Source organism: Ostrea edulis, chromosome 2, assembly GCF_947568905.1.
Source record: "Ostrea edulis chromosome 2, xbOstEdul1.1, whole genome shotgun sequence".
Classification (NCBI taxonomy): Eukaryota; Metazoa; Mollusca; class Bivalvia; order Ostreida; family Ostreidae; genus Ostrea; species Ostrea edulis.
The window spans coordinates 106,190,087-106,215,485 of record NC_079165.1 but is presented as its reverse complement, the minus strand read 5'-3'; the positions used below and the strand labels follow the sequence as shown (position 1 = coordinate 106,215,485).

Sequence of the window (25,399 nt, the reverse complement as noted above, 5' to 3'; positions counted from 1 at the left end):
TGATCTTAAAGGAATGCTAAATCCTTTTCCCATCATTTCTGAGACTTTTTTTCTGAAGCTATTAAAACTTTATCTGCTTAAATGTATCTGTAGCAGAATGTGAAGGTCAAGGTCGGGTTGCTACACGTGAAATATTCATTGTGTAGATAAGGCATATCCAGGAGATTTACTGGAACTTAACTGCAACTCAATCCCTAATAGAAATAGATTTTACATAAAACTATGTCGTCTGATTAGAGGAGATAGGTTTTACATTAAAATCTGTCAAATGGAGAGAGATTTTACATAATGTTAGGATTATAGTTTTAGTCTGATAACGGCAGAAATATTTCATTACGCTTTTTTTGGCTTTTGACACTTGTAGTAATGTACATCTCTGTTTCCCCATTCGAATGTAAATGTTCAAGGTTCTGACCGCAGAGTTCAGATGTACTTAGCTACTTAATCCAAACCTTGGTGTTTACTGTATATTTTTTACAACTAGTAAAACCATGGCATCATGACTTACATCATGAAAAGGCTTAGGATACTAGATATACTCTATTTGTCAAAATAGTGCATTAAAGTATGACATGCCCATGCTATGAAACATGATTTTTCTTCTTCGTTTGCTTTCATTACTGGTAGAACAGACATACTCAGATTATGTTTTATTTTACAGCAATGTCACAAAGAAAGTGGGAACAAACTGTCAATGAAGGACCTAATCGTGAGACCCATACAACGAATTCCTAGATATGAATTACTTTTACAAGTAAGTAATCAAACCCTCTCAAATCAGTGGATGTCTGTTAACAAGTGGCCATGTACCTCGAGATATCCAGTCTTTACCTACAGTGTGCTAATTTATGTCAGTATTCTCATGTACCTCGAGATATCCACAGTCTTACCTACAGTGTGCTAATTTATGTCAGTATTCTCATGTACCTCGAGATATCCACAGTCTTACCTACAGTGTGCTAATTTATGTCAGTATTCTCATGTCAATTACTTCCTTCCTCTCAGTGTTTTTTCCAAGCAAACTTAAATTTCATATGAAATCTCTTAGCAATTGTAAAATCCTCCCCATTGGGAGGGGGTACACACAAAATATGCACTGTTATTGGAAAAAGTCAAGGCCGCCTTATCTATAAAAAACCAATTTCCATTTTTTGTTCCGAAGATGAGGAGAGGTGGGCATTCGTTTCGTAATCGGAGAAAAAAATCCTCGTGAAACATGTACACGTTTGTGTTTCAGGTGTCTTGTAGGGCTGGTGTATGACCCATTTAAAAATTTTTTAATTTAGATTTCATATGATAATGATCAGACTTGATTGGCCTGTATGTTTTTGTTATTAATCACCAAGACAGGAACTACAGTCTACAGGCACAGAAGTGATTCACACAGCGAACAGGAAAGTGATTCTCTCGTGTCATTATCAGCTCAGGTTTAAATTATTAAAATGATAGCTCACCAGGTCGTAAACTTGTGAAGATTTTAAGAGAAATGTATGGCGCAAAATATTGGTATAAATCTACCTGAAAGATGCTGAGAATGGCTAGCATTGTATTAATCAAATAAGGTCATTGAACTAACTAAGCAGCTCTGTAATGTTCGGTATTTAGGGTGGTCATAAACTTTTTTTTAATATGATATTTGATGAAACGACTATAACTGATGGTCGCTAGCATTACTGTGATGCTATTATATAATCATATGAAATAAGTTTAGTACTATTTTAGACATGGTGACCTCAGTATATGTCAAATAACAAGTTGTATAATATGTTTACACACAGACTGCGGTACTTTTAGATTACAAGTTGTATAATATGATTACACACAGACTGCGGTACTTTTAGATTACAAGTTGTATAATATGTTTACACACAGACTGCGGTACTTTTAGATTACAAGTTGTATAATATGTTTACACACAGACTGCGGTACTTTTAGATTACAAGTTGTATAATATGTTTACATACAGACTGCGGTACTTTTAGATTACAAGTTGTATACTATGTTTACACACAGACTGCGGTACTTTTAGATTACACACAGACTGCGGTACTTTTAGATTACAAGTTGTATAATATGTTTACACACAGACTGCGGTACTTTTAGATTACAAGCTTTGGCTGTGAGTTCATTTTTTCTTGTCTTGTGATGAAATAACCCCAACAACTGAGGAGAGTCACACCCTTCATTTCCACCCTCCTCCCCCTGTGTTTCAGTGAGTCACACCCTTCATTTCCACCCTCCTCCCCCTGTGTTTCAGTGAGTCACACCCTTCATTTCCACCCTCCTCCCCCTGTGTTTCAGTGAGTCACACCCTTCATTTCCACCCTCCTCCCCCTGTGTTTCAGTGAGTCACACCCTTCATTTCCACCCTCCTCCCCCTGTGTTTCAGTGAGTCACACCCTTCATTTCCACCCTCCTCCCCCTGTGTTTCAGTGAGTCACACCCTTCATTTCCGCCCTCCTCCCCCCTGTGTTTCAGTGAGTCACACCCTTCATTTCCGCCCTCCTCCCCCCTGTGTTTCAGTGAGTCACACCCTTCATTTCCACCCTCCTCCCCCTGTGTTTCAGTGAGTCACACCCTTCATTTCCACCCTCCTCCCCCTGTGTTTCAGTGAGTCACAACCCTTCATTTCCACCCTCCTCCCCCCTGTGTTTCAGTGAGTCACACCCTTCATTTCCGCCCTCCTCCCCCCTGTGTTTCAGTGAGTCACACCCTTCATTTCCGCCCTCCTCCCCCCTGTGTTTCAGTGAATCACACCCTTCATTTCCACCCTCCTCCCCCCTGTGTTTCAGTGAGTCACAACCCTTCATTTCCACCCTCCTCCCCCCTGTGTTTCAGTGAGTCACACCCTTCATTTCCGCCCTCCTCCCCCCTGTGTTTCAGTGAGTCACACCCTTCATTTCCACCCTCCTCCCCCCTGTGTTTCAGTGACCTTGGCTGACCTTGTTGACTGTGAAACCTGCAGGTTATAATCCTCTTTGAATAGTTATTTCTTTGTAAATAACTATACATGTATTCCCATTTAACCCTTTCCCATTTCCTGATTCCATTTAGGACACATCACCGAGGGTGGTTTCATTCTCAGCAATCACAGGTCTTTAGCATGGTGGCCACTGCTGTTTCTTGACAACAATAAAAACGACTGCAGATTGACTTAGGGGCTCCGCTGACCGTTTTTGTTTTGTTACGTGCTTTCATTTCTCCTTAGTAACTATGAGATAAACAGCATTTCTGGCTGTATGCATCTGACTCTCAGCACAATATGGAGTATCGTTTTAACAAGACTATTAGCTTGGGCCCTCTATTGCTACAACTTCTTGTTTTTCTTTCTGGTTAAGTAGAGGCAAGATTCTTTTTTAGATCTATATTGATAAGACCAGCAAAAATCTTCCCTATCCTGATCTGTTGGAAGTACAGAGGATACAAGGGTTGTGTATTTTTAGTTCCTCTTCATATTTTGTGCCGAAATATTAATTGTTTGTCATCCTCTGTGTGTGATTGATGAATGACTTTGGGAAACTGGGCCAGGGGTTTTTGGAGAGTGAAGGTCTTTTATGTGCATCAGACATTTGTGTGAGGCATTCTGAAATGAAGGTTAAGGAATTTTAAAATTTCTTCTTGCAGACGAGGAATGAGTTTGAGAAAGGAATCGATGATAAGATTTGTGTTTTATGTCTGATAATTTAGATTGTATTTCTGCCTGTTTTTTTAGAACCATTATATGGCTTTTGTTTATCAGACTGTTTCAAGAAGAAATTGATATATTTTGATAAAATATGCCAACAGCATTTTGGATGATATTCACGGGATCATATTTTCCTGCCAAGCAGAAAAATTCTGATTGCTGCATTTTTTTTTCTGAGGAGGTCATTCAACTGGAATATTTGGTGGTCAAAAAAAAAAAGTTCAACCGTTTGCGCAAGACATTGCTGACTGCAATGACCACTGTGTTGTCTTCACATATCAAATTAAATCAGTTTATTAAAAAGTTCTTGTCACAATGAGTACTTAGTCATTTGGTATTGTGTAAGGCTTTTCAGTCATCAGTTTCATAAGAAATCATGTGTAATGTGGTAACTAATTCTATGTACTAGAAACAAGGTATTTTCGTTGTATATCAAATATATTGTTATATGCCATTTTTGTTGTAAGTTGATGGCCATTGGGGTCAACCAAACTTATGAATACATAATGAACACCAGCCCCACTACCTGACAACAGTTGTTTACTAGTCATTAAATTGTTACGTTGATGATGGATTGTTTTTGTTTTGTCACAGAGGTTGATAGAGCACACCCCTCCAGTTCACCCTGATTTTCCACTGCTAAAGGAGGCAGAGAAAGTGATGCATGACTTTGCCATCAAACTGGGTACAGTCAACGAAAGCCAACATGAAGAGGATCAACAGGCCACACTAAAGAGGCTGGAACTCTTACTGATAACTGATGTAAGTAACAGGAAGTCTTACTGATAACTGATGTAACAGGAAGTCTTACTGATAACTGATGTAACAGGAAGTCTTACTGATAACTGATGTAATAGGAAGTCTTACTGATAACTGATGTAACAGGAAGTCTTACTGATAACTGATGTAACAGGAAGTCTTACTGATAACTGATGTAAGTAACAGGAAGTCTTACTGATAACTGATGTAAGTAACAGGAAGTCTTACTGATAACTGATGTAACAGGAAGTCATACTGATAACTGATGTAACAGGAAGTCTTACTGATAACTGATGTAACAGGAAGTCTTACTGATAACTGATGTAACAGGAAGTCTTACTGATAACTGATGTAACAGGAAGTCTTAATGATAACATGTAACAGGAAGTCTTACTGATAATTGATGTAACAGGAAGTCTTAATGATAACTGTTCTTAGTAACAGGAAGTCTTACTGATAACTGATCTCAGTAACAGGGAGTTACATGTACTTAGCTGATTAGAGATGGGTAAGTCTCCATGCTGTAGTGGGGATGGGTAAGTCTCCATGCTGTAGTGGGGATGGGTAAGTCTCCATGCTGTAGTGGGGATGGGTAAGTCTCCATGCTGTAGTGGGGATGGGTAAGTCTCCATGCTGTAGTGGGGATGGGTAAGTCTCCATGCTGTTGTGGGGATGGGTAAGTCTCCATGCTGTAGTGGGGATGGGTAAGTCTCCATGCTGTAGTGGGGATGGGTAAGTCTCCATGCTGTAGTGGGGATGGGTAAGTCTCCATGCTGTTGTGGGGATGGGTAAGTCTCCATGCTGTAGTGGGGATGGGTAAGTCTCCATGCTGTTGTGGGGATGGGTAAGTCTCCATGCTGTAGTGGGGATGGGTAAGTCTCCATGCTGTTGTGGGGATGGGTAAGTCTCCATGTTGTTGTGGGGATGGGTAAGTCTCCATGCTGTTGTGGGGATGGATGGGCTCAAGTCAATCTACCTTTCAGTCAGTCATTACTTTCTGAATGTATTATGAAATGCAATATGGGCTTCAGCAATGAAATTTCTCAGAAGGAGCTTCATAACTGTAGAATAATCTAAATTGTAGTTAGTTGTTAGGTCAAAAGGCCAAGGTCACACATAGTAAGAAAAGTTTGAAGGATGATATCTTCAATACTGTTTGAGCTTTTTAGCCATGAAACTTGACGAAAGGATGACACCCCCCCCCCCCCCCCCCCCCCCCCCATTGCTTTGAAGGTCAAATTTCAAGGTGTGGGTCACAGGCTCACAAGGCAATAAATGGTGTCTTGATAATATCTATATAAAGTGGTTTAGCAATGAAACTTTACGAAAGCAGTCTTTGTAATATGTCTCCCCATTTTGAAAGCACATATCAAATGAACACGACTTTAAGTAGGAACATGAATCCTCTGAATATGACTATAAGCGTGAACATGAATCCTCTGAACATGACTATAAGCGTGAACATGAATCCTCTGCATTTGTTTGTTTTCTTTTCCAGCTGGCTGTGCCAGACAGGCAATACTTAAGACACGATATGGTTCAAATAATGGTAAGTTATTTTACATAGAACTTTCCTACACAATGTATGATAGTGTGTGATGAAATGTACGATAATGTGTGATGAAATGTAAGGTATTGTGTGATAAAATGTAAGGTATTGTGTGATGAAATGTATGATAATGTGTGATGAAATGTGCAATAATGTGTGATGAAATGTATGATAATGTGTGATGATGAAATGTATGATAATGTGTGATGATGAAATGTATGATAATGTGTGATGAAATGTATGATAATGTGTGATGATGAAATGTATGATAATGTGTGATGATGAAATGTATGATAATGTGTGATGAAATGTATGATAATGTGTGATGAAATGTATGATAATGTGTGATGAAATGTATGATAATGTGTGATGATGAAATGTATGATAATGTGTGATGAAATGTATGATAATGTGTGATGATGAAATGTATGATAATGTGTGATGATGAAATGTATGATAATGTGTGATGATGAAATGTATGATAATGTGTGATGATGAAATGTATGATAGTGTGTGATGAAATGTATGATAATGTGTGATGATGAAATGTATGATAATGTGTGATGATGAAATGTATGATAATGTGTGATGATGAAATGTATGATAATGTGTGATGATGAAATGTATGATAGTGTGTGATGAAATGTATGATAATGTGTGATGATGAAATGTATGATAATGTGTGATGAAATGTATGATAGTGTGTGATGAAATGTATGATAATGTGTGATGAAATGTACGATAATGTGTGATACCTTGTAGACACTTTTCAGGCTTCATTTTTTGCTCGATTGATTTGATACTTCACATAAGGCTTTGCTATCAAGAGTGGAAAAACCCTGTTGATTTTGGGTCAAAAGGTCTAAGGTAAAGGTAACTTGGAATTGATAGAAAAAAAAATACATTGTGAGGGGATGCCCCACTTTGTGGAGCTTTTGTTAGAATCCAAAGTTATTGGCCGTTTCTTTGGGGTTTTTTTGTTTGTTTGTTAGGTTTTCCCCCTTTTTAACTCACCTGATCTGAAAGCTCAAGTGAGCTTTTCTGATCACCCCCATTATCCGTCGTTCATCCGTCTGTCTGTCCATCCATCTGTAAACTTTTCACATTTTCGACTTCTTCTCCAGAACCATCGGGCCAATTTCAACCATATTTGGCGAAAAGCATCCTTTGGTGAAGGGCTTTCAAATTAAGGGTTGAATCATTTAAAAATCTTCTTCTCAAGAACCAATGGATCAATAGAGCTGCAATTTACATGAAAGCTTCCTGACATAGTGCAGTTTCAAGTTTCTTAAAACCATGACCCCCGGGGTAGGTTGGGGCCACGAAAGGGGATCAAAGTTTTACATGCGAATATGTAGGGAAAATCTTTAAAAATCTTCTTCTTAAGAACCATTGGGCCAGGAAAGTGCAAATTTACATGAAAGCTTCCTGATATAGTGCAGATTAATGTTTGTTAAAATCATCGCCCCTGGGGGTAGGATGGGGCCACAATAGAGGATCAGTTTTACATACAAATGTATAGGGAAAATGTTTTAAAGATCTTTTAAAGAACAACTGGGCCAGAAAAGTTTACATGTACATGAAAGCTTCCTTAGATAGTGCAAAGTCAATTTTGTTAACATCATGCCTCCCGGGGGTAGGTTCAGGGACCATAACAGGGGATCAAAATTTTACATACAAATATATAGGGAAAATCTTTAAAATCTTCTCAAGAACCATTGAACCAGAAAAGTTTACATTTACATGAAAGCGTCCTGACATAGTGCAGATTCAAGTTTGTTAACACCATGGCCCCCAAGGGTAGGGGGGATGCACAATAGGGGATCAAAGTTTTTCATACAAATATATAGGGAAATCTTTTAAAATCTTCTTCTCAAGAACCACTGGGCCAGAAAAGTTTACATAAAAGCTTCCTGACATAGTGCAGATTGGAGGTAGGTTGGGTCCACAATAGGGATCAAAGTTTTACATCTGAATATATATAGGGAAAATCATTGAATATGGGCCATGGTGACTCAGGTGAGCGATGTGGCCCATGGGCCTCTTTGTATTTTTTTTTCTGTTCATTTATATTTGTTTCTAGATTTATTAGGAACTGTATCTATGATTGTAACTTACATGTAGTGTCCAAAGACACCGCTTTATGTTTTGTCAATGGGGCCTGGATGTTTCAATTGTTAATTTATTTTGATAAGATATTGAGTGTTAGCTACTCAGAGAGGACAGGCATTTTGTATATCTAATTATGACATCATCGATCGTGACATATCCAGAAACACCTGTGTAGTGGTATCTTTAAAGGTCACAGGTGTGAAAAGCAAACCTGTCAAATCACAGACCCTGCATTATAAAAGGTGTAATTTACTAGTGGGACTCACATATTGATACTCGATAACTGAAACTACGTCATAAGCAGATGTCTATCATTACATAAAGTATAGAAACAATCGTGTCTTCTAACAATACAGATATTAAAAACAATACTTTGATACAAGTCATGGAAATAAATAATGACCTTTTTGCACTTGATATACAAAAAAAAAAATGTTTTTGCATAATTTTCAAAGTCTTGTCTTTAAATTTAAATGGAACTAAAAAAAGTGGGGGTTACAGATCAAATTTTTAAAAGGGCATTAGCTGTGAAAGTGATGGCAACTATTTTTCTCTCAAAATCTCTCAATATGGCAATAAAGGAATATATATCAATGACTAATAAAAACATTTATTTCGTACAAAAACAAGAGAAACCTAATTAAGGAAGTTAGTTCCTGAGCTTTTGAGAACAACTGTGCAGGATTCTACAACTAAGTATTTACTGGTTCAATACTGATCCCATTGGTGCAAACATATTACACATCTATTGCTGAACCCTATCCAGTTGAAAAATTTTGTTTCAATTCAAATTTAGAAAGGGTTTGGCAGGGACTATATTTTGTGGTGGAAGGATTCATTAATCAAAAAGTTCTAAATCTGCATGATATTACAGTTTCTGTTTCTTCCATTGTATCGTCTATTTTTATACTCCTATTCGTGTATTTCAGTTTTATAATTTGATAGAGGTAGCTGGGACTTGGAAGTAGTTCAGATGTTGTAATTTATTAACTCGGTTGATATATTTTTCCAAACAGAACACAGATAGTTAAAAAAGTTTTAATCAATTTACTCAAAATTTTGTATAAAAATTCAGTATTTTCGCCAATAATTCAAAAATTTGATCTCCAACCCCCACTTTTTAAATTTCCATTTTAAAGTGTTAGACCAGACCTTGAAAATTATGTAAAATTTTAGAAATTGACATTACTCCTAATATGTCCTTTTAAACTCTCAATTTTGATATCATGAAGTATTTCGTATATCAAGTGCAAAAAGGTCATAATTCCCCCCCCCCCCCCCCATTACAAGTATTCATTTTTTTTTATCTGTAGTGTTAGAAGACATGATTATGTATCTATTTTATATAATGATTGATTAGTGTTGCTTATGTTATGTTGGCACCAACAGAAAAATCAATTAAGTTTAATTGAATAAATTTTTAAGTGCAAAAAGGTCATGTTTAGAACACCGTAGTTCAATGACAAGTGTTGCAACCCCAGTTTCTCTTTTTAATTTCCTAATTCTCCTTCATTGTAGAAATCAAAAATACACTTCCAAAAAAATTGACATTATACTCCAAATCTCAGGTGCGAACCTCTTTAACCTACGTTAGATAACCGCTTTTAGTGTAAAGAAATATAAAGAAAGAATTATGTATTGCAAGACAATAATTATTTAATCACCAAAATAGCACATTCATGTGCCTACTTTGAGGTTAAAAGGTGTTTGAAATAATTAAATACTGGTGTTATTACTGAAATATATGATATAGAGCAATTTTCATTGAAATAAACTTTTGGTGACAAAATGACAGCTAATGCCTCTTCAAATTATTGGCCAAAATACGGAATTTTTATACAAAATTTCGAGTAAATTAATCTAGACTTTTTTTAAGAATCGGTATTCTGTTTGGAAAAATATATCGACCAAATTAATAAATTACAACAGTTGAACTAGTTCCAAGTCTTAGCTACTTGTTTCGTAAATCATAAAATGGAAATACATGTATATGGATATAGAATACAAGATATATTGGATGAACAGAAACTGTAAAAATCATGTAGATTAGAAACTTTTTGATTAATCATGCAATCCTTCTGCCAACTAGAAGATATAATCCCTGCCAAACCCTTTCAAAATTTGAACTGACCAAATTTTTCAACTGGATAGGGTTCAGCAATAGATGTGTAATATGTTTGCACCAATGGGATCAGTATTGGACCAGTAAATACTTAGTTGTAGAATCCTTCGCATTTGTGCTCAAAAGCTCAGGAGCTAACTTCCTTAAAACAAACCCTACTTTTACATTTGTTTTGCAGGTTATATTTACATTTAATTGTTTTGCAGTCTGATTAAGATTAGTCCATACTTTTACATTTGTTTTGTACAAAAGAAATGTAAAGCAGGGTTTGATTTGAATAAGACTGCTTCAAAAATGATACAATTCATTTCTGTGTAAAACCAAGATGAATTTGGTGGGCATTGTGGCCAATAAGCTGATATATTTTTAAATTTAGCACCACTGGAAATTTGAAATAGAGTATAGCAGAAAAATGTACACAGAAAATCTATAAATAGATTTAAAGGTCCAAAATGCTATTAAATACCATTTAGGGCACCTGTTAAAGGTGATTTCATCTGTGTTGTGACAATAATTCTGACTTTTTACAGAGTAAAAAGGACCAATGGTGTGTGTGGACTTTCTCAGATCTCATTATTATAAGTAGTCTGAAGAGGAGAAGTGGGCCGGTCACACGCAAGTCCATTATCTTGTAAGTACCTTAAGTGGTCTCATGAAAGTGGCACCGGTCAGCGAGGACAATAGCCGCGGGACCTGTGACATCACTACAGGTCTCTTTAGAAGTGATCTATGCTGTAATTCATAAAGATTTCCTTTTCAGTTTGGCAATCTTTTAATCTTTCTGTCACTATAAGATTAATCTCTGATGCTGTAAGAGTAAAATACACTCTCCAGCTTATTTCCAAGGGATATCAAAAGTAACATCGAAACGGATCATTAGTCGTTTTGTTGGTAACAATTTTTGCAAGCTCACTGAAAAGAAATTATTTGAAAATGAAAATACTTTTGTTTCCATTTGCTTCCAGAAAATCTCCTTCTGGCCAGGACTTTGCTGAGAATATCAAACACAAAGTATGGCTAAAGGTTGGCCTAGATGCTGTAGAAATTGTAAAAAGTGAGTTTATTAAAAGATGTAAGGGTTGAGGAAAAGCAGGCACTATAAATCATTAATTTTTCAAGAAAGTATAATTTTCATTGTTTTCATGTTATTGGACCCCATGAAAATGATTGATTCTATTTGAATAGCATGATGTTCTGCCACTATATACAGTGTATAGATATTGTTTTCATTTCTGGAGTTGTGATGAATACAGATTTGTGTGGTGAACTTTGCAGGCCCCACTAACCTAGCACGACGGAACACCGTGGACCCGGAACAGCTGGAGGAGGACATTGGCATACTTAATGAAATCACTGACCTCACCGTTCGTCTAAATTGCCCACATTCTGTGAGATTTCATTTGTCCTTTACTTTTTAAACCATTCTCATGTCATTATACTTATATCGTAAACCAGTTGATACGATAAACCATATGTAGAATACGGCATGCAGTATGAATGTTTAGAAGTAGTAACTTCTGTTTTATTAATTTTCAGAGTCTTGAAGAGACGATCAAAGATATGTTATCAACACTAAATAAGCAACTCTCAGAGGCGATGTTACGTAATCCTACGACAGAGTCTAATAAAGTGGACGTTCTAGTCACAACACAGTAAGACCTAGTGTAGACGTTCTAGTCACAACACAGTACAACCTAGTGTAGACGTTCTAGTCACAACACAGTAAGACCTAGTGTAGACGTTCTAGTCACAACACAGTAAGACCTAGTGTAGACAGGGAATATTGCATGAAAATAATGTATTAAACAAGTATAAACGCTTCATTACATGGGCTTGTATTTAAGACTTCACTATTTGGAGAGTTGATACTCTCTTTGGAGTGCGTTGTGATGAACGTGAGTGATTGCGTCATTAAATCTCACAACCAGTAGTCAATCCCGGTGCCACATCAGTCTTAAGACGTTTAATATAGGTAATAACTGATCCTTCAGCGAGCGCTGGACGGTAGAAGTGAAGGTCGTGGATCTTCTGAATGACCTTCAAACCTGAGGTCCCCATGTCTCTGTAGGCGTTGGCATGATAAAGAACCTTGACTGCTACGACTTTGAGTGCCATGCATAGGTTTAAATTTGTGGTACTTCACCTACAGCTGGAGATCTCTATATGAGTTAAAATTTCTTGACGGGACTTAAAACAATGAATATAGATGCTGTAATTCACTTATATCAAATGCAAGACTGCATCTGTCATCTTGTCACACAGGAGTTATCAGCAAGACAGAAGTGTTGTGAATAATCAGTTTGTTCATTATATATATGTATATTTAGTTAAGAATAAAGCTCATGGAAATAAGAACTGATTTACAGTATTGCCTCTGCCACTGGGTATAGAAATGCTAATTTCTCATAATTTTGAAACACTGCATTGTAATATTTAAGAGAATTTAATTGCTACCAACTTTTAAAGTCTATTTTTCCAGTGATAGAGATTCCATTAAATTTCACGTCAGTTGTGACATATTACATTTGTATGGTGTCATGTTTTATGCAGTATGAGATACATGAAAATGTAAAAGTTATTATCAAGTCAACAAGAAAGGAATGCAATTTGTGATCACCATTACAAATGCTTTATTTTCTTGCAAAAAGACAACACAATTTACACGCTGTTGAGAATAAATTTTGTAGTGTACACAAACTTTAATGTTGTTCGGAATCTGATCAAAATAATCGGAGAAGGAATAAGTTTGACATTGTTTTTTTTCTTTCTAATTACAGAGAAGCTATTTACCCATTAGAAATTTTGTTTTGCTCTGGAGAGAAGAGGATAGCTTGGGAAGCTGCTGTCAGTGAGGCAAAACAGAAACTAGGTCAGTAGGCTTTGAAGTTCAACTCGATGCTGTTGATATTTATGCCAATGAAATAACTCTAGCTGAAACTTCAATTTAAAATAACTTCAGTTGACAAATATCTGATCTTCAGAACTATATCTCATAAAGAACATTTTATATCCAAAGTGCAAAAATACAGTGTTTTGTTGGTGTGCTACTGTAAGCTTGGCCTTAACTTTTGAATTATACAAGATAAATACAGTGTATTTCATGAACTGAAAGGTCAACTTTAAAGCTATATATTAAAGGTCAAGGACAAAAGTCACCTTTGCCACATTGAGATTTGAGTACCATTGGGAGAAGAGTGTTGCAAAATTTAAAATCTTCTCTTTTATTTTATAGCCCAAATGTTTGACAAGAGAGCTCCCGAATTTCTTACACCATTACCTATCACAAAGACAAGGGCAGGAATGCAGGTGGGATTTAAAATGGAGACAATGTTGAAGTGTGAAACTTATGATTATGCTTGCTTAGCGATATATGACGTGACTTTGCTTTGCTGTTGTAGTTTTCCTGTGCAGCTCCGATTGATGGGGTGAACAACTCGGGTTACCGGGAGGTGTGGGTGTGTAATAGTGACGGATATGTAGGTCACATGTGTCTCCTCAGCCTTCAACCAGAACCAATCGTCACCCTCAACACTCCCGTCCCCGGCTGCAATGCCAGAATTCTCTGTATATGTGCTGTCCCAGCATACAGTGGGAACTTCCGCAGGTAATGATCAAGGTCACTCAAGGTTAAACTACAGAAGTATTTATATGTCCTATTGGTTTTGAACCAATGCTTAAAGATGTTGTGTTTTTACCGAGCAAAACTGGAAGGGGCCAAAGGCCTGTCCGTGAAGCAGGGCTCTAAAGGTAAAAGGAAAAAGAATGACAAATTCAGCAAAATAATAGAGATATTCTCTGAATATGTCACTGAAATTTTGTGAGGCATGTGGAAGCATCCATTTTGTTTACTATCGGTATCCTTGGCTGTCTCTGTTTTAATTCGTATGACACAACATAAGGAGTTCCGAGTAATCGATTCATTAGATGCTTCAACAGTTATTCAAGTTTTAAATTTTATTGCCAAAAAATGCTAGACTCTGACTTGCAGTTTGTAATTAAAACTGTAATTAAAATACTCAGTTTGTTCAAAATGAATTGTATGATAATTTTTGTAACAGTTTTTAGGAAATCATTGTATAGAAAACAAAAATTAATGGTTTAGAAAGTACCACAAACATTTTTAATAAGCAGACAAATTTTCTCCTACTTGTTTCTATATACATCAACTGTGTTTTATTTCCCACGTTAAATGAAGAGGTTGATCATATGCCTAAAGTCTTATTGCAAAACGTAAGATACATTTTAATCATCTGTATGTAAATTACCAAACATCTAAACAAGCAATCACAAGCTGTAACATCACACACTTTAGCATCCTCTTAGTGGGCCCTTTTTCAGTTTTATACGAAAGCCAACCCACAAAAATTCTTTAATATTTGATATTTAGATGTTACCGGGCATTTAGTGCCAGGTAAGTTTCATAAATAATATATATACAAGTGAGAAAATATTTCTATTTCTAATTTACCGTACATTACTGAATATAATGATTGTCACTTCAGACACGCCAATGACCATTTTATGCTTCATTCAGTTCAGGTCACACCATTATACACTTTAGTTTAGGTTAGCTGAAATTAAACGTGATAAAAGGTTGTCATTTTTATTCATGATTGATGAATGGATGTGGCTTTTAAACAACAACTGGATTTATCCATTTGATTAACCAACAGGAAAAGCAGTGGTAAAAAACACCAACATCCTGTGGTTTCTCAGCACCCTGTGATAGCGAGTGTGTCGGAGGACAGTCCACAGATCAGTGTCATTGAGGCTGATGATGGGACTGAGGAGGATGAGGATGAGAAATCGACTGAGGAAAAGTCTGAATCTGAATCAGAGTCCAGTGATGATGACACGCCCTTCCCCTGCATCACAGAAAACAATGAGGACCCCATATCTGTGGATGGTTAGAAATTTGAATTGTTAAACTATGTAGAAATTTGATGAAAATCACACAAGGATATTGTTAGATTGCTTGCTTAAATGCACATATTGTAGAAGAAAAGGCCTCAAAATGCTGGGTGAATATATGGAAAAATCCTTGAGGAATTTTGAAATGTTTTGGAGTATGTTAACCACTTCATACTCATTTTACAAATTTGAACCACTTCATACTCATTTCACAAATTTGGACAACTTTTACTTCATTTCATTAGTACTTCATTTTTCGAGGTTTTTTTGTAGATGAGGAAGGGAAGATCCCGCCTCCTGCAGATCCACCTACTCCTGATCCTAATCCTAATCCAGATCCAGTTAGCAGTAATCCGGATCATATCACAACTGGCAGCTGGATTCAGGACTCACTCAAAAGCACCATGTGGCTGGGCACTGAAGATGGATGGTAAGAGGACCAGATATACTCCAAACTCTTGTGGAGTCCGTCTGCCATTTCTCTGTCGTTTGTCGTCTGATTCTGTAAAGATGAAGTGTACATACCTGTTGGAAACAATTTTAAAGGGAGGGGCTACAGAAAGTAGGGCTATATAAAGTAGGGCAGCAGAAAGTAAGGCAGCAGAATGTAGAGCAACAGAAAGAAGGGTTACAGAAAGTAGGGCAACAGAAAGTAGGGCAACAGAAAGTGGGGCAACAGAAAGTAGGGCTACAGAAAGTAGGGCAGCAGAAAGTAGAACAGCTGAAAGTAGAACAGCAGAAAGGAGGGCAACAGAAAGTAGGGCAACAGAAAGTAGGGCTGCAGAAAGTAGTACTGCAGAAAGTAGGGCTACAGAAAGTAGAACAGCAGAAAGGAGGGCAACAGAAAGTAGGGCTACAGAAAGTAGAACAGCAGAAAGGAGGGCAACAGAAAGTAGGGCAACAGAAAGTAGGGCTGCAGAAAGTAGTACTGCAGAAAGTAGGGCTACAGAAAGTAGAACAGCAGAAAGGAGGGCAACAGAAAGTAGTACTGCAGAAAGTAGGGCTACAGAAAGTAGAACAGCAGAAAGGAGGGCAACAGAAAGTAGGGCTACAGAAAGTAGGGCAACAGAAAGTAGGGCAGCAGAAAGTAGAACAGCAGAAAGGAGGGCAACAGAAAGTAGGGCACCAAACATAACCTTTTTGTGAATTTTTCACTACCCTTTCTTAGGGGGTCGAATATAGAGTTTGGGATGGAAAATTTGTATGATACTTTTCTTGTTGTAATTTTGATTTTGTTTGAAATTTCAATTTATTGAACTGCATAATGTTGATGCTTTTGTATTTTTTGCAGCATTCATGTATTCCAGTGTACAGATAATATTAAAACTACAAAAAATAAACTAAAAATACACCACGAATCACCTGTATATTGTATAGTGTAAGTATCTACAACAGCAACTTTCTTTTACATTTCAAATATTTTTGTGTATCTAAATTACACAACCACTGAAATGAGGTATTCAATGCATAATGAAAGGAGATCGAATAATTTTGAATGATATATATCAAAATAAATGTTTATTGTTAAATAATGGTGAAAGAGAAGTACATGTAGATCAAATGCACATGGCTGGTAAGTAATTAGAAACTGATCTTTTTCTACATGGCTGGTAAGTAATTAGAAACTGATCTTTTTCTTTTGGAAGAGTTTTCTACCTTTGGTAAAAATAAAAATCTAATTTTCTTAAAAGAAAGATATACAGTAAATAATTAATTTTATTTCATACTGACATAAAGAGAAAGTTTCTGTAACCATTTACGAAGAGATTTGAATGAAAATTTGATTTCTTTTAAGATTGTTTTAATAAAACATGTTCTTCCCATAGACTTCAATGTAAAATTCAAGTTGAATTAAATGATACAATAATAAAAATTTTGAAAATCCCTACAGTGGAACATTTTGGTTTAATGAACTCTTCAAAATGATACCATGATTACAAAAATCCCACCATCTGATTATTAGATATGAAAGGTGATCGTTATGCAGTGTACATTGAATACCTTATAAAATATAGTAAACAATTAATAACATGATCTGTGATTTTAGCATCTTTTGTGGTTATTATTGTTTTGATGGTTGTGCCAGATCAAGAAATCAAGTGATCAAGGAAATACAGTTCTTGCTTTTAAACAAAAAAACATAGACCAGCTCTCTACAAAAATCCACACCAAGAAAACTACAGTCAAACCTCATTATCACAAACTCAATGGAGCTGAGAATCCACACCAACAAAACTAGTCAAACCTCATTCTCACAAACTCAATGGGGCTGAGAATCCACACCAACAAAACTACAGTCAAACCTCATTCTCACAAACTCAATGGGGCTGAGAATCCACGCCAACAAAATTACAGTCAAACCTCATTCTCACAAACTCAATGGAGCTGAGAATCCACACCAACAAAACTACAGTCAAACCTCATTCTCACAAACTCAATGGGGCTGAGAATCCACACCAAGAAAACTACAGTCAAACCTCATTCTCACAAACTCACTGGGACTGAGAATCCACACCAACAAAATTACAGTCAAACCTCATTCTCACAAACTCAATGGAGCTGAGAATCCACACCAACAAAACTACAGTCAAACCTCATTCTCACAAACTCAATGGGGCTGAGAATCCACACCAAGAAAACTACAGTCAAACCTCATTCTCACAAACTCACTGGGACCGAGAATCCACACCAACAAACTACAGTCAAACCTCATTCTCACAAACTCAATGGGGCTGAGAATCCACACCAACAAAACTACAGTCAAACCTCATTCTCACAAACTCAATGGGGCTGAGAATCCACACCAACAAAACTACAGTCAAATCTCATTATTGCAAACTCGATGGGGCTGAGAAAAAACTTTAAGATATCCAAGGGTTTGAGATATAGAGCTTGAAATACAGAAATAAAATTTAGTATAACTATTTTTTGACAAATCCAGGAAATTTGATGCCCATGAAAATTGTTGACAGGTCATCACAGTATTTTCTATGATCATTTGAGGGCTTAGTCTGTCTGTTCAAGACTAATAGTTCACAGTTCGACATTATTATCACTTATTTTTATTTAGTATATTCTATTTTCAGATATTTAGACAACAAGGTATTTGCATCCTTAGCTAACGGAGATTTAATAGTGTATAAAAGGGACACGGGTAAGTTATATTTACATAGTTCTGTAATGAAATCAAAAATAGATTCAAAGAAACTGGACAAACTTGCTCGGTTAGGTTGGATGATAGAAATCTTGCAATGTATGTCATAGCAGACAATGCTTCATGTTATACAGTGTGTGTCTCACTTTAGTAATTGTGTATTATCAACATTTTCAGAGGGCCATTAATTGTGTATTATCAACATTTTCAGAGGGCCATTAATTGTATATTATCAACATTTTCAGAGGGCCATTAATTGTATATTATTAACATTTTCAGAGGGCCATTAATTGTAAAGTATTCACATTTTCTGAGAACCGTTAATTGTAAAGTATTAGCATTTTCAGAGGGCCGTTAATTGTATATTATTAACATTTTCTGAGGGCTGTTAATTGTATATTATTAACATTTTCTGAGGGCTGTTAATTGTATATTATTAACATTTTCAGAGGGAATATGGGATGCGGAGAACCCCTACACGCGAAGTATTGGGACAGTCCTGTCTCCTATAAATAAGATGTTAGCAGTGGCCGGTAAACTCTGGTGTGGCTGTCAAAACGTCATTAAGGTCATCAACCCCCTCACACTCAGTACAGAGGTTGGTCTTTTTATATCTTTTACTTGTATTTATTACGAGTTAAAATGAAAAATGGCATGTCATTGTACCGTGTAGCAGGGTTTTTCTGCAGGGTGATAAATTTAGCAGTTAGATAGCTTTTTGCCAAAATTTCACATGCCAAATATGCTCCCCATAGCAACTTCAGTAATTCCAAGAGAGATAACTCTTCCTTGTCTGCCAAAATTTATTCACTAAAATCACTAGCATACCTTTAAGCCAGCAAATTGCCAAATCCTAGACCTGCGAAACACACCCCCACCCCCACCCCCACCCCCCCAAAAAAACCCACTATATGGTATTTATGCTGTTATGAATAGTATTGCCTAATTTTTCATTGGACCCTCTACAAGCAAACTTGTACTTGAAGATTGCCTAATTCGTCATTGGTGCCTGCATAAATGAAGATTTTATTTTTCATTGGTGCCTGTGCAGGCAATCTTTAACCTAATGATAAGTGGGATTCTACCTTTGTGATGGGTATTTATTATATTGCAGACATCGTTCCAAGTGACCGCTGACTGTGACCGTTGTGTCCAGTGTCTAGTATGTTCAGGTCAAGGCGTATGGATGGCCATCCAACAGAGTGCAAAGCTTCTCCTGTACCATGCCACGTCTTACGAATTCCTACTGGAAGTCAGTATAGCCCAGGCAGTGGCCCAAAAACTACAGTGTAAGTACTTTAGCCCAGGCAGTGGCCCAAAAACTACGGTGTAAGTACTCTAGCCCAGGCAGTGGCCCAAAAACTACAGTGTAAGTACTCAAGCCCAGGCAGTGGCCCAACAACTACAGTGTAAGTACTCTAGCCCAGGCAGTGGCCCAAAAACTACAGTGTAAGTACTCAAGCCCAGGCAGTGGCCCAAAAACTACAGTGTAAGTACTCAAGCCCAGGCAGTGGCCCAAAAACTACAGTGTAAGTACTCAAGTCCAGGCAGTGGCCCAAAAACTACAGTGTAAGTACTATAGTCCAGGCAGTGGCTCAAAAACTACAGTGTAAGTACTCTAGCCCAGGCAGTGGTTCAAAAACTACAGTGTAAGTACTCAAGCCCAGGCAGTGGCCCAAATGAATTACAGAATATAACATCAGCAAAAAATACATGTACATGTATAATACAAGATGACTTGATGTGTTGATAATCTAAGTGGACATTGTAAGTATCTTGAACATGATGATATTTTGAAGTGTCTTATGCTCTATTTTTTTCCCTTTTCCTTTTATATTGTATTCATGATTAGATACTAATTTTAGATGTTAATTTTATGTTTGTGTATATGTTTTAATGCAGGACTACAATGGAAACTAGCTATATGCTAATTTGTGTTATCCTGGATAAATAAAGGCTATTATAATTATTATTATTATTATAAGCTGAATATTAGTGTGGAAGTAGACTGGTCATTCTGTTTTCCATGAAAATTGTTTTATACCGTTTTTGGCTGGGTTGCACAATGTGTATTCGGCTTATGGAATGGTGAATGGCAGGCAGGCGGGTGTCCCTGTAATGGGGTACCTACTTTTTGTAACCCGGCCATTTTTGTTCTTGAATCGATTTTTATAATTTCATTTGTTCTTGTAGACTTTTTTTTTATCAAGCTTGTTACCATAAACATTTTCTTGATTAAGCATGTCCCTATAAACTTTTAAATTTTTAAAAAAATTATATAGTTTGTTCCTGTAAACTTTTTTTTATCATAAAGCTTGTTCCTTTATTACAGCTGCTGATGACATAATACGTCAGCATAAAGCGGCCTGTTTAAGGATCACGTCACTGATGGTGTGTAAGGACCTGTTGTGGGTGGGAACCAGTGCGGGGGTGATACTGACGATAACAATGCCTCGAATCACCTCGACCACCACCAAGGGCTCCATCCCGGCCCCAACAGTTACTGGTCAGTGGACAAAATATAGATCAGAGAAAATCCTAGCATGTAAAGGAAGATCTTTAATAGCAACTGATAATTTCTTTTAGTTTCAGATAAATAAACAAAAAAATATGCTTTAGCATATATCAGGCACAAAGATTTTGTGTTATATACGTATATTTATATCTCCAACGTTTTTGCCTTTCATACATGTTTCTTTGTAAGGATAGCCATTCCCTCAGTAAAGTGCTGCAGTTGTATTCTTCTTGATAAATATAGTATGTCTGTTTCAACAGCTGGGAATTCTGACAGAAATGAAAGTAGAATGTAAATATAAAAAAAATCGTAAAATAAATTTCATTTTTTAAAATACATGAGGATATGAACAGCAGCATTTCACACCTGTACACTTCTCATGACATGCTAACGAGCTTCATGACTATGCTGGAGTGAAACTTTGCAGTTCATATCCTCATGTATTTTCAAAATAAATTTATTTCTGAAATGTGTACAACATCAGTTTGATATGCTCCTTCACGTTATTGACAGGGTTAGTGAATGGGCATACAGGACACGTAAGATTCTTAACCTGTGTAGAAATGACTCTGACTCCGCCCACAGTGAAAACGGACGGAGAGTACGAAGAAGGCGGCATTAGTGAAACCATCGCGTTACATGACATACACAGGCGGTCTTCCATGGCAGCTACAACCACGTTAGCCTCGCGGATGTTGGTCATCAGTGGTGGTGACGGGTACGAAGACTTCAGAAATAACGCCACTAATGAGGCTGCCGGTCGTGACGACAGCACAAACCATTTGCTGATATGGCAGGTGTGACAAAAGTCAAAAAATGTTGCTGCTGTTGAGATAACTGTGTTCTGTGATTAAAATAGGATGTTACTATGGTAACCGCGGTGTATTCTGTGCACAAAGTGTCCTGACTTTGTATAGAGTATGTGAGATGTGTTTCAGAGTGTCTGTTAATTTTTGGATGTGTATCTAGAAGAACATGGAGAATCCGACAGACGAAGGAGTAAATGAAATACAAAATATTATATCATTTTCAATTTGTGATTAAATGTCTTTTTTAAGTAAGTAAGATTGTATTTTTAGATAAGTGTCTATGGAATTTATCGAAATTTTTAACATATACCTCTAACGACTGAGTCATTTGTTGGTGCTATATATAGAGATTTGCGGTCTTTTGACCGTGGGTTTGAAATAAGTTTTCTTTTAATGTTATTAATGAAAATTCTGCTTTTTCCAACTGGTTTGCAGTACAGAGAGAAGCTGCTGTTTTCTTTTATAGAGATTCTTTTTATCAACTATTTAATTTTCTGTGCATTTTAAAATCTTTAGTTGGGCCCACTTTTAAAATGTTTTTGTTTAGCCTCTCCCGACTAAGCAGGCAAAATCGTGCTTGTTAAGATGTTATAGTTTACTTTCACATTGTTTCTTTGGATGGACTTTAGAAATCAAGAGTATGATGATACTGATTTATACAAATCTCGGACCCTACATAAAAAAACGTAACTTTTTAAGTTCATTTCAGTCTGTTGGGCAAGGGGAGACAAATAAGTTGTTAATGTTAGTGTTTGATTTATTGCACATGAAGCCTTTATCCAGTATTCAGAAAAGCTTAACTTGGTATCATTTATATATAGAGTACACAAGGCATTAGTGAGAAAATATCCCTGTAGCTGGCATAAAAATCTCCTGTTAGTGTTGCAAATCAGTTGATTCATAAATACTGATATTTTTTTGTTATATTAAAATCTTTTTATATACATATTTTAGCAAATAAGACACATTTCTGATATGCATATATGGGTACCTGCATACAAAGTTTCAACCATTGATATAATGAATTGCATAAAATTTTTGCTGAGGTATTGAAAATGCTACAGTATATTGAAATAGTTTTAATCAGTATTTTGTGAAGAGAAATGCCTTTCTTTCTTTTTTTTAGTATCGATCAATGCTGACCACTTTATTATATAGAGTCATTTGTTTGGTGCTATTAATATAAATCTCCAATTTAAAGTCCCCTTTTCATGAAATATCTATTTTTTACATTTCTTTTTTCTATTATTATATTTAAGGAGAAATAACACCATTATGGCTGACTTCCTTTTGAAACTTGAATATAAAAATATGAATATCAGCAATACATATATATTTGTTTTACCTGTAGCTCAGTAGATTAAGGTGTTGACTGCTGATCTCAGTTGCATGACGGTCAGTTAACTTCGCATTAACTCGTACGTTCATATAGTGTTAACTAGACGTTACTGTCAGTTAAATTTAACTCGTCTTGGTGCAACTGGGCGCTGTAGATCTTTGGTTTGGGTAGAGTAGAGGTTTTAATTTTTTCCAGATTACTTTCTAATTAAACTGCAAATTATTTTAGATAAGATTAATTTAAAAGTTTTCAATTTCAAAATATTATTATGCATATCCTCCACGTTCCAGCCGTATCAGATTTCTCTGGTGTTATTCCTCCTTAAAATGCTGATTTTAAAATGGATAAATAAATAATTTTTTGTGTTGTATTAATGACCAAGGTAAAAGAGTAATTAAATTGTATGGCTGCCTCTGGAACTTTAGTTGTTTGATGTGCGTAATGCTTGGAATGGCTGAAAGTGCAGCATGATAAATATTAACAATGTACTTTAATATATTGAATCAAACTTGTACATGTACCTTCTATAGTCTAATATGTTCTTTCTTTTATTATTCTTAGATACCAGTAGGTTATAGTGCCCAGGGTAGAGTCATATACAGATTTGCATTTCGTGCATCTCAAACAATGAAAATATTAAAAATGGATGCTGTGATAGTCAGTTATTGCTGTTGAAATGAAAAGTTATTTGTTGAATTTGAATGCAGTTTGTAGTACTTCTGTGCCTTTTTCAAAATAGTATTCTTTCATGATGAAATTGATACTTTGTACTATTGGAAACTTGTTATTTTTACTAGCTGATACCAAAGACTGTGAGATTTTTGGTATATCTGTATTCAATGATGAGAGCATTTTAATGTGAATACAAGACTGTTTCCTATTCATTTACAGGATGTAGATCTTTGTTCAAATTGTGATGATGAGTGGTATTTCAGTTGTTTATTTATTAATACTGAAAAAATATACATTTGTATGTTTGTAATATAATTTCAAATGCTTTGCAAGTTATAATTTAATTTCTTGAAAGTTTGCTGCCAAAGAAGAATTATCACAGTTTCTGTGGTCAATGTTTTATTAGATCTGAAAATTGAAAAAAAAACTTTGTAATAAAATCATAATAAAAAAACCCAGATTTTGTAATTTTTTTCTCTCCAGAGATTTGGTGACATATAGTTTTCCATTTATATGTTTGAAGGGGAGACAAATGTGTCTTCGTACTTGTATAGCTCCAAAGTGCGCAAGTATTGGAATGATGGATAATTGTACTGGTTTTATACAGCGCTTCTTTAAACTTTGTGTCTGTGGTAAAGAACTTTAACAATGCTGTAAGGTAGTACTCGACATCGTCATAATGGCTGACTTCCTTTAAAAACATGGATGAAAAAATCGATATCAGCAATATTTGACTTTTCCTTTTTCATTTAAATACCTAGCCGAGTAGCTCAGTAGTTTAGGATACCGACTGCTGAACTGTAGGTCGCAGGTTCGAGTCCAGCAGGGGTTTTAATTTTTTTTCAGATTACCTTCTACTAAAACTGTATTTTTTGACAAAATAAAGTAAATTTGAAAATTTTCAACTTCAAAATATTGTTGTACATATCCTCCACTTTTCATCTACATCAAATTTCTCTGGTGTAGCATACCTCCTTAACTGAAGAAATCTTCAATACATGTATGAGATGGGTTTTATATATAGTTGATTTAATCTCCTTGTAGCATAACCTTTTCAATGGTGCCACATTTGATGAATGTGCCATTTTGCAGAAACTTGAAATTTGCCTTTAGCTTTTGAAATGTAAGTGAGAGTACATGAGTTTTTAGTGGATGTAATCTTAGTGACAAGGCCTTTCCAAGTGGACAATTTTAAGTGTTGACAATTTTTATAAAATGATAAGAACTTGTGTCATAGTGATGAATTGTATCGTATACATATACTATAAATCAAAAATTATTCTCGAGAACATTTAACGCGTATAATTTCGTGAGACTAGTCATTTACAGAAATTTAGCTCTCACGAATATACATTTACACATGGAGGACTTCAGCAGTAAATGATGATTCATGTAAGTTGTGATAGAGACATATATGGTAGATAGGTCTCAGATTATATCTCGTGAATACATCATCTGCGTGAAAATAAGACCTCGCAAAATAAAACTGATCTTGAGTACTTCTTTATAGTTATCTAGTGTGAGAGGAGACACATGACTTACGACTGTGTAGTTTTAGTGTATGTTGTGGTAGTTAGCTATAAAGGGTAAGAGAATATATAAACCAAAAAATTTTACGGCGTACAATTGATGACTTGCAGCCGGTAACCATCCTGCTGGTGGTAAGTGTGTCCAGGTGTTGAAAATCATAACCATATTCTTTATTTTCTTCTTGTCTGTATTAGTCGTATAGTGTCATGATGTATCTTCCTAATTCACAACAAAGATGAGCA

At 36.0% G+C, this 25,399-nt stretch overlaps 1 protein-coding gene across 2 annotated transcripts in view; it reads left to right on the top strand.

Moving 5' to 3' along the window:
- The window catches only part of LOC125680407 (rho guanine nucleotide exchange factor 17-like), a 62,893-nt gene extending 39,255 nt beyond the window's left edge, over positions 1-23,638 (top strand). For both annotated transcript variants that reach the window (XM_056155961.1, XM_048919987.2), the window contains 18 exons: positions 662-754; positions 4,280-4,447; positions 5,943-5,993; positions 10,758-10,858; positions 11,193-11,281; positions 11,503-11,615; positions 11,764-11,879; positions 13,005-13,096; positions 13,460-13,533; positions 13,626-13,831; positions 14,901-15,133; positions 15,412-15,568; positions 16,430-16,516; positions 18,225-18,292; positions 18,742-18,890; positions 19,407-19,581; positions 20,625-20,798; positions 21,321-23,638. In XM_056155961.1, coding sequence (XP_056011936.1) covers positions 662-754; positions 4,280-4,447; positions 5,943-5,993; positions 10,758-10,858; positions 11,193-11,281; positions 11,503-11,615; positions 11,764-11,879; positions 13,005-13,096; positions 13,460-13,533; positions 13,626-13,831; positions 14,901-15,133; positions 15,412-15,568; positions 16,430-16,516; positions 18,225-18,292; positions 18,742-18,890; positions 19,407-19,581; positions 20,625-20,798; positions 21,321-21,610 — 2,436 coding nt within the window. In that variant the 3' untranslated portion in view covers positions 21,611-23,638. The remainder of the gene's footprint in view (positions 1-661; positions 755-4,279; positions 4,448-5,942; positions 5,994-10,757; positions 10,859-11,192; positions 11,282-11,502; positions 11,616-11,763; positions 11,880-13,004; positions 13,097-13,459; positions 13,534-13,625; positions 13,832-14,900; positions 15,134-15,411; positions 15,569-16,429; positions 16,517-18,224; positions 18,293-18,741; positions 18,891-19,406; positions 19,582-20,624; positions 20,799-21,320) is intronic.
- Positions 23,639-25,399: the final 1,761 nt, after the last annotated feature.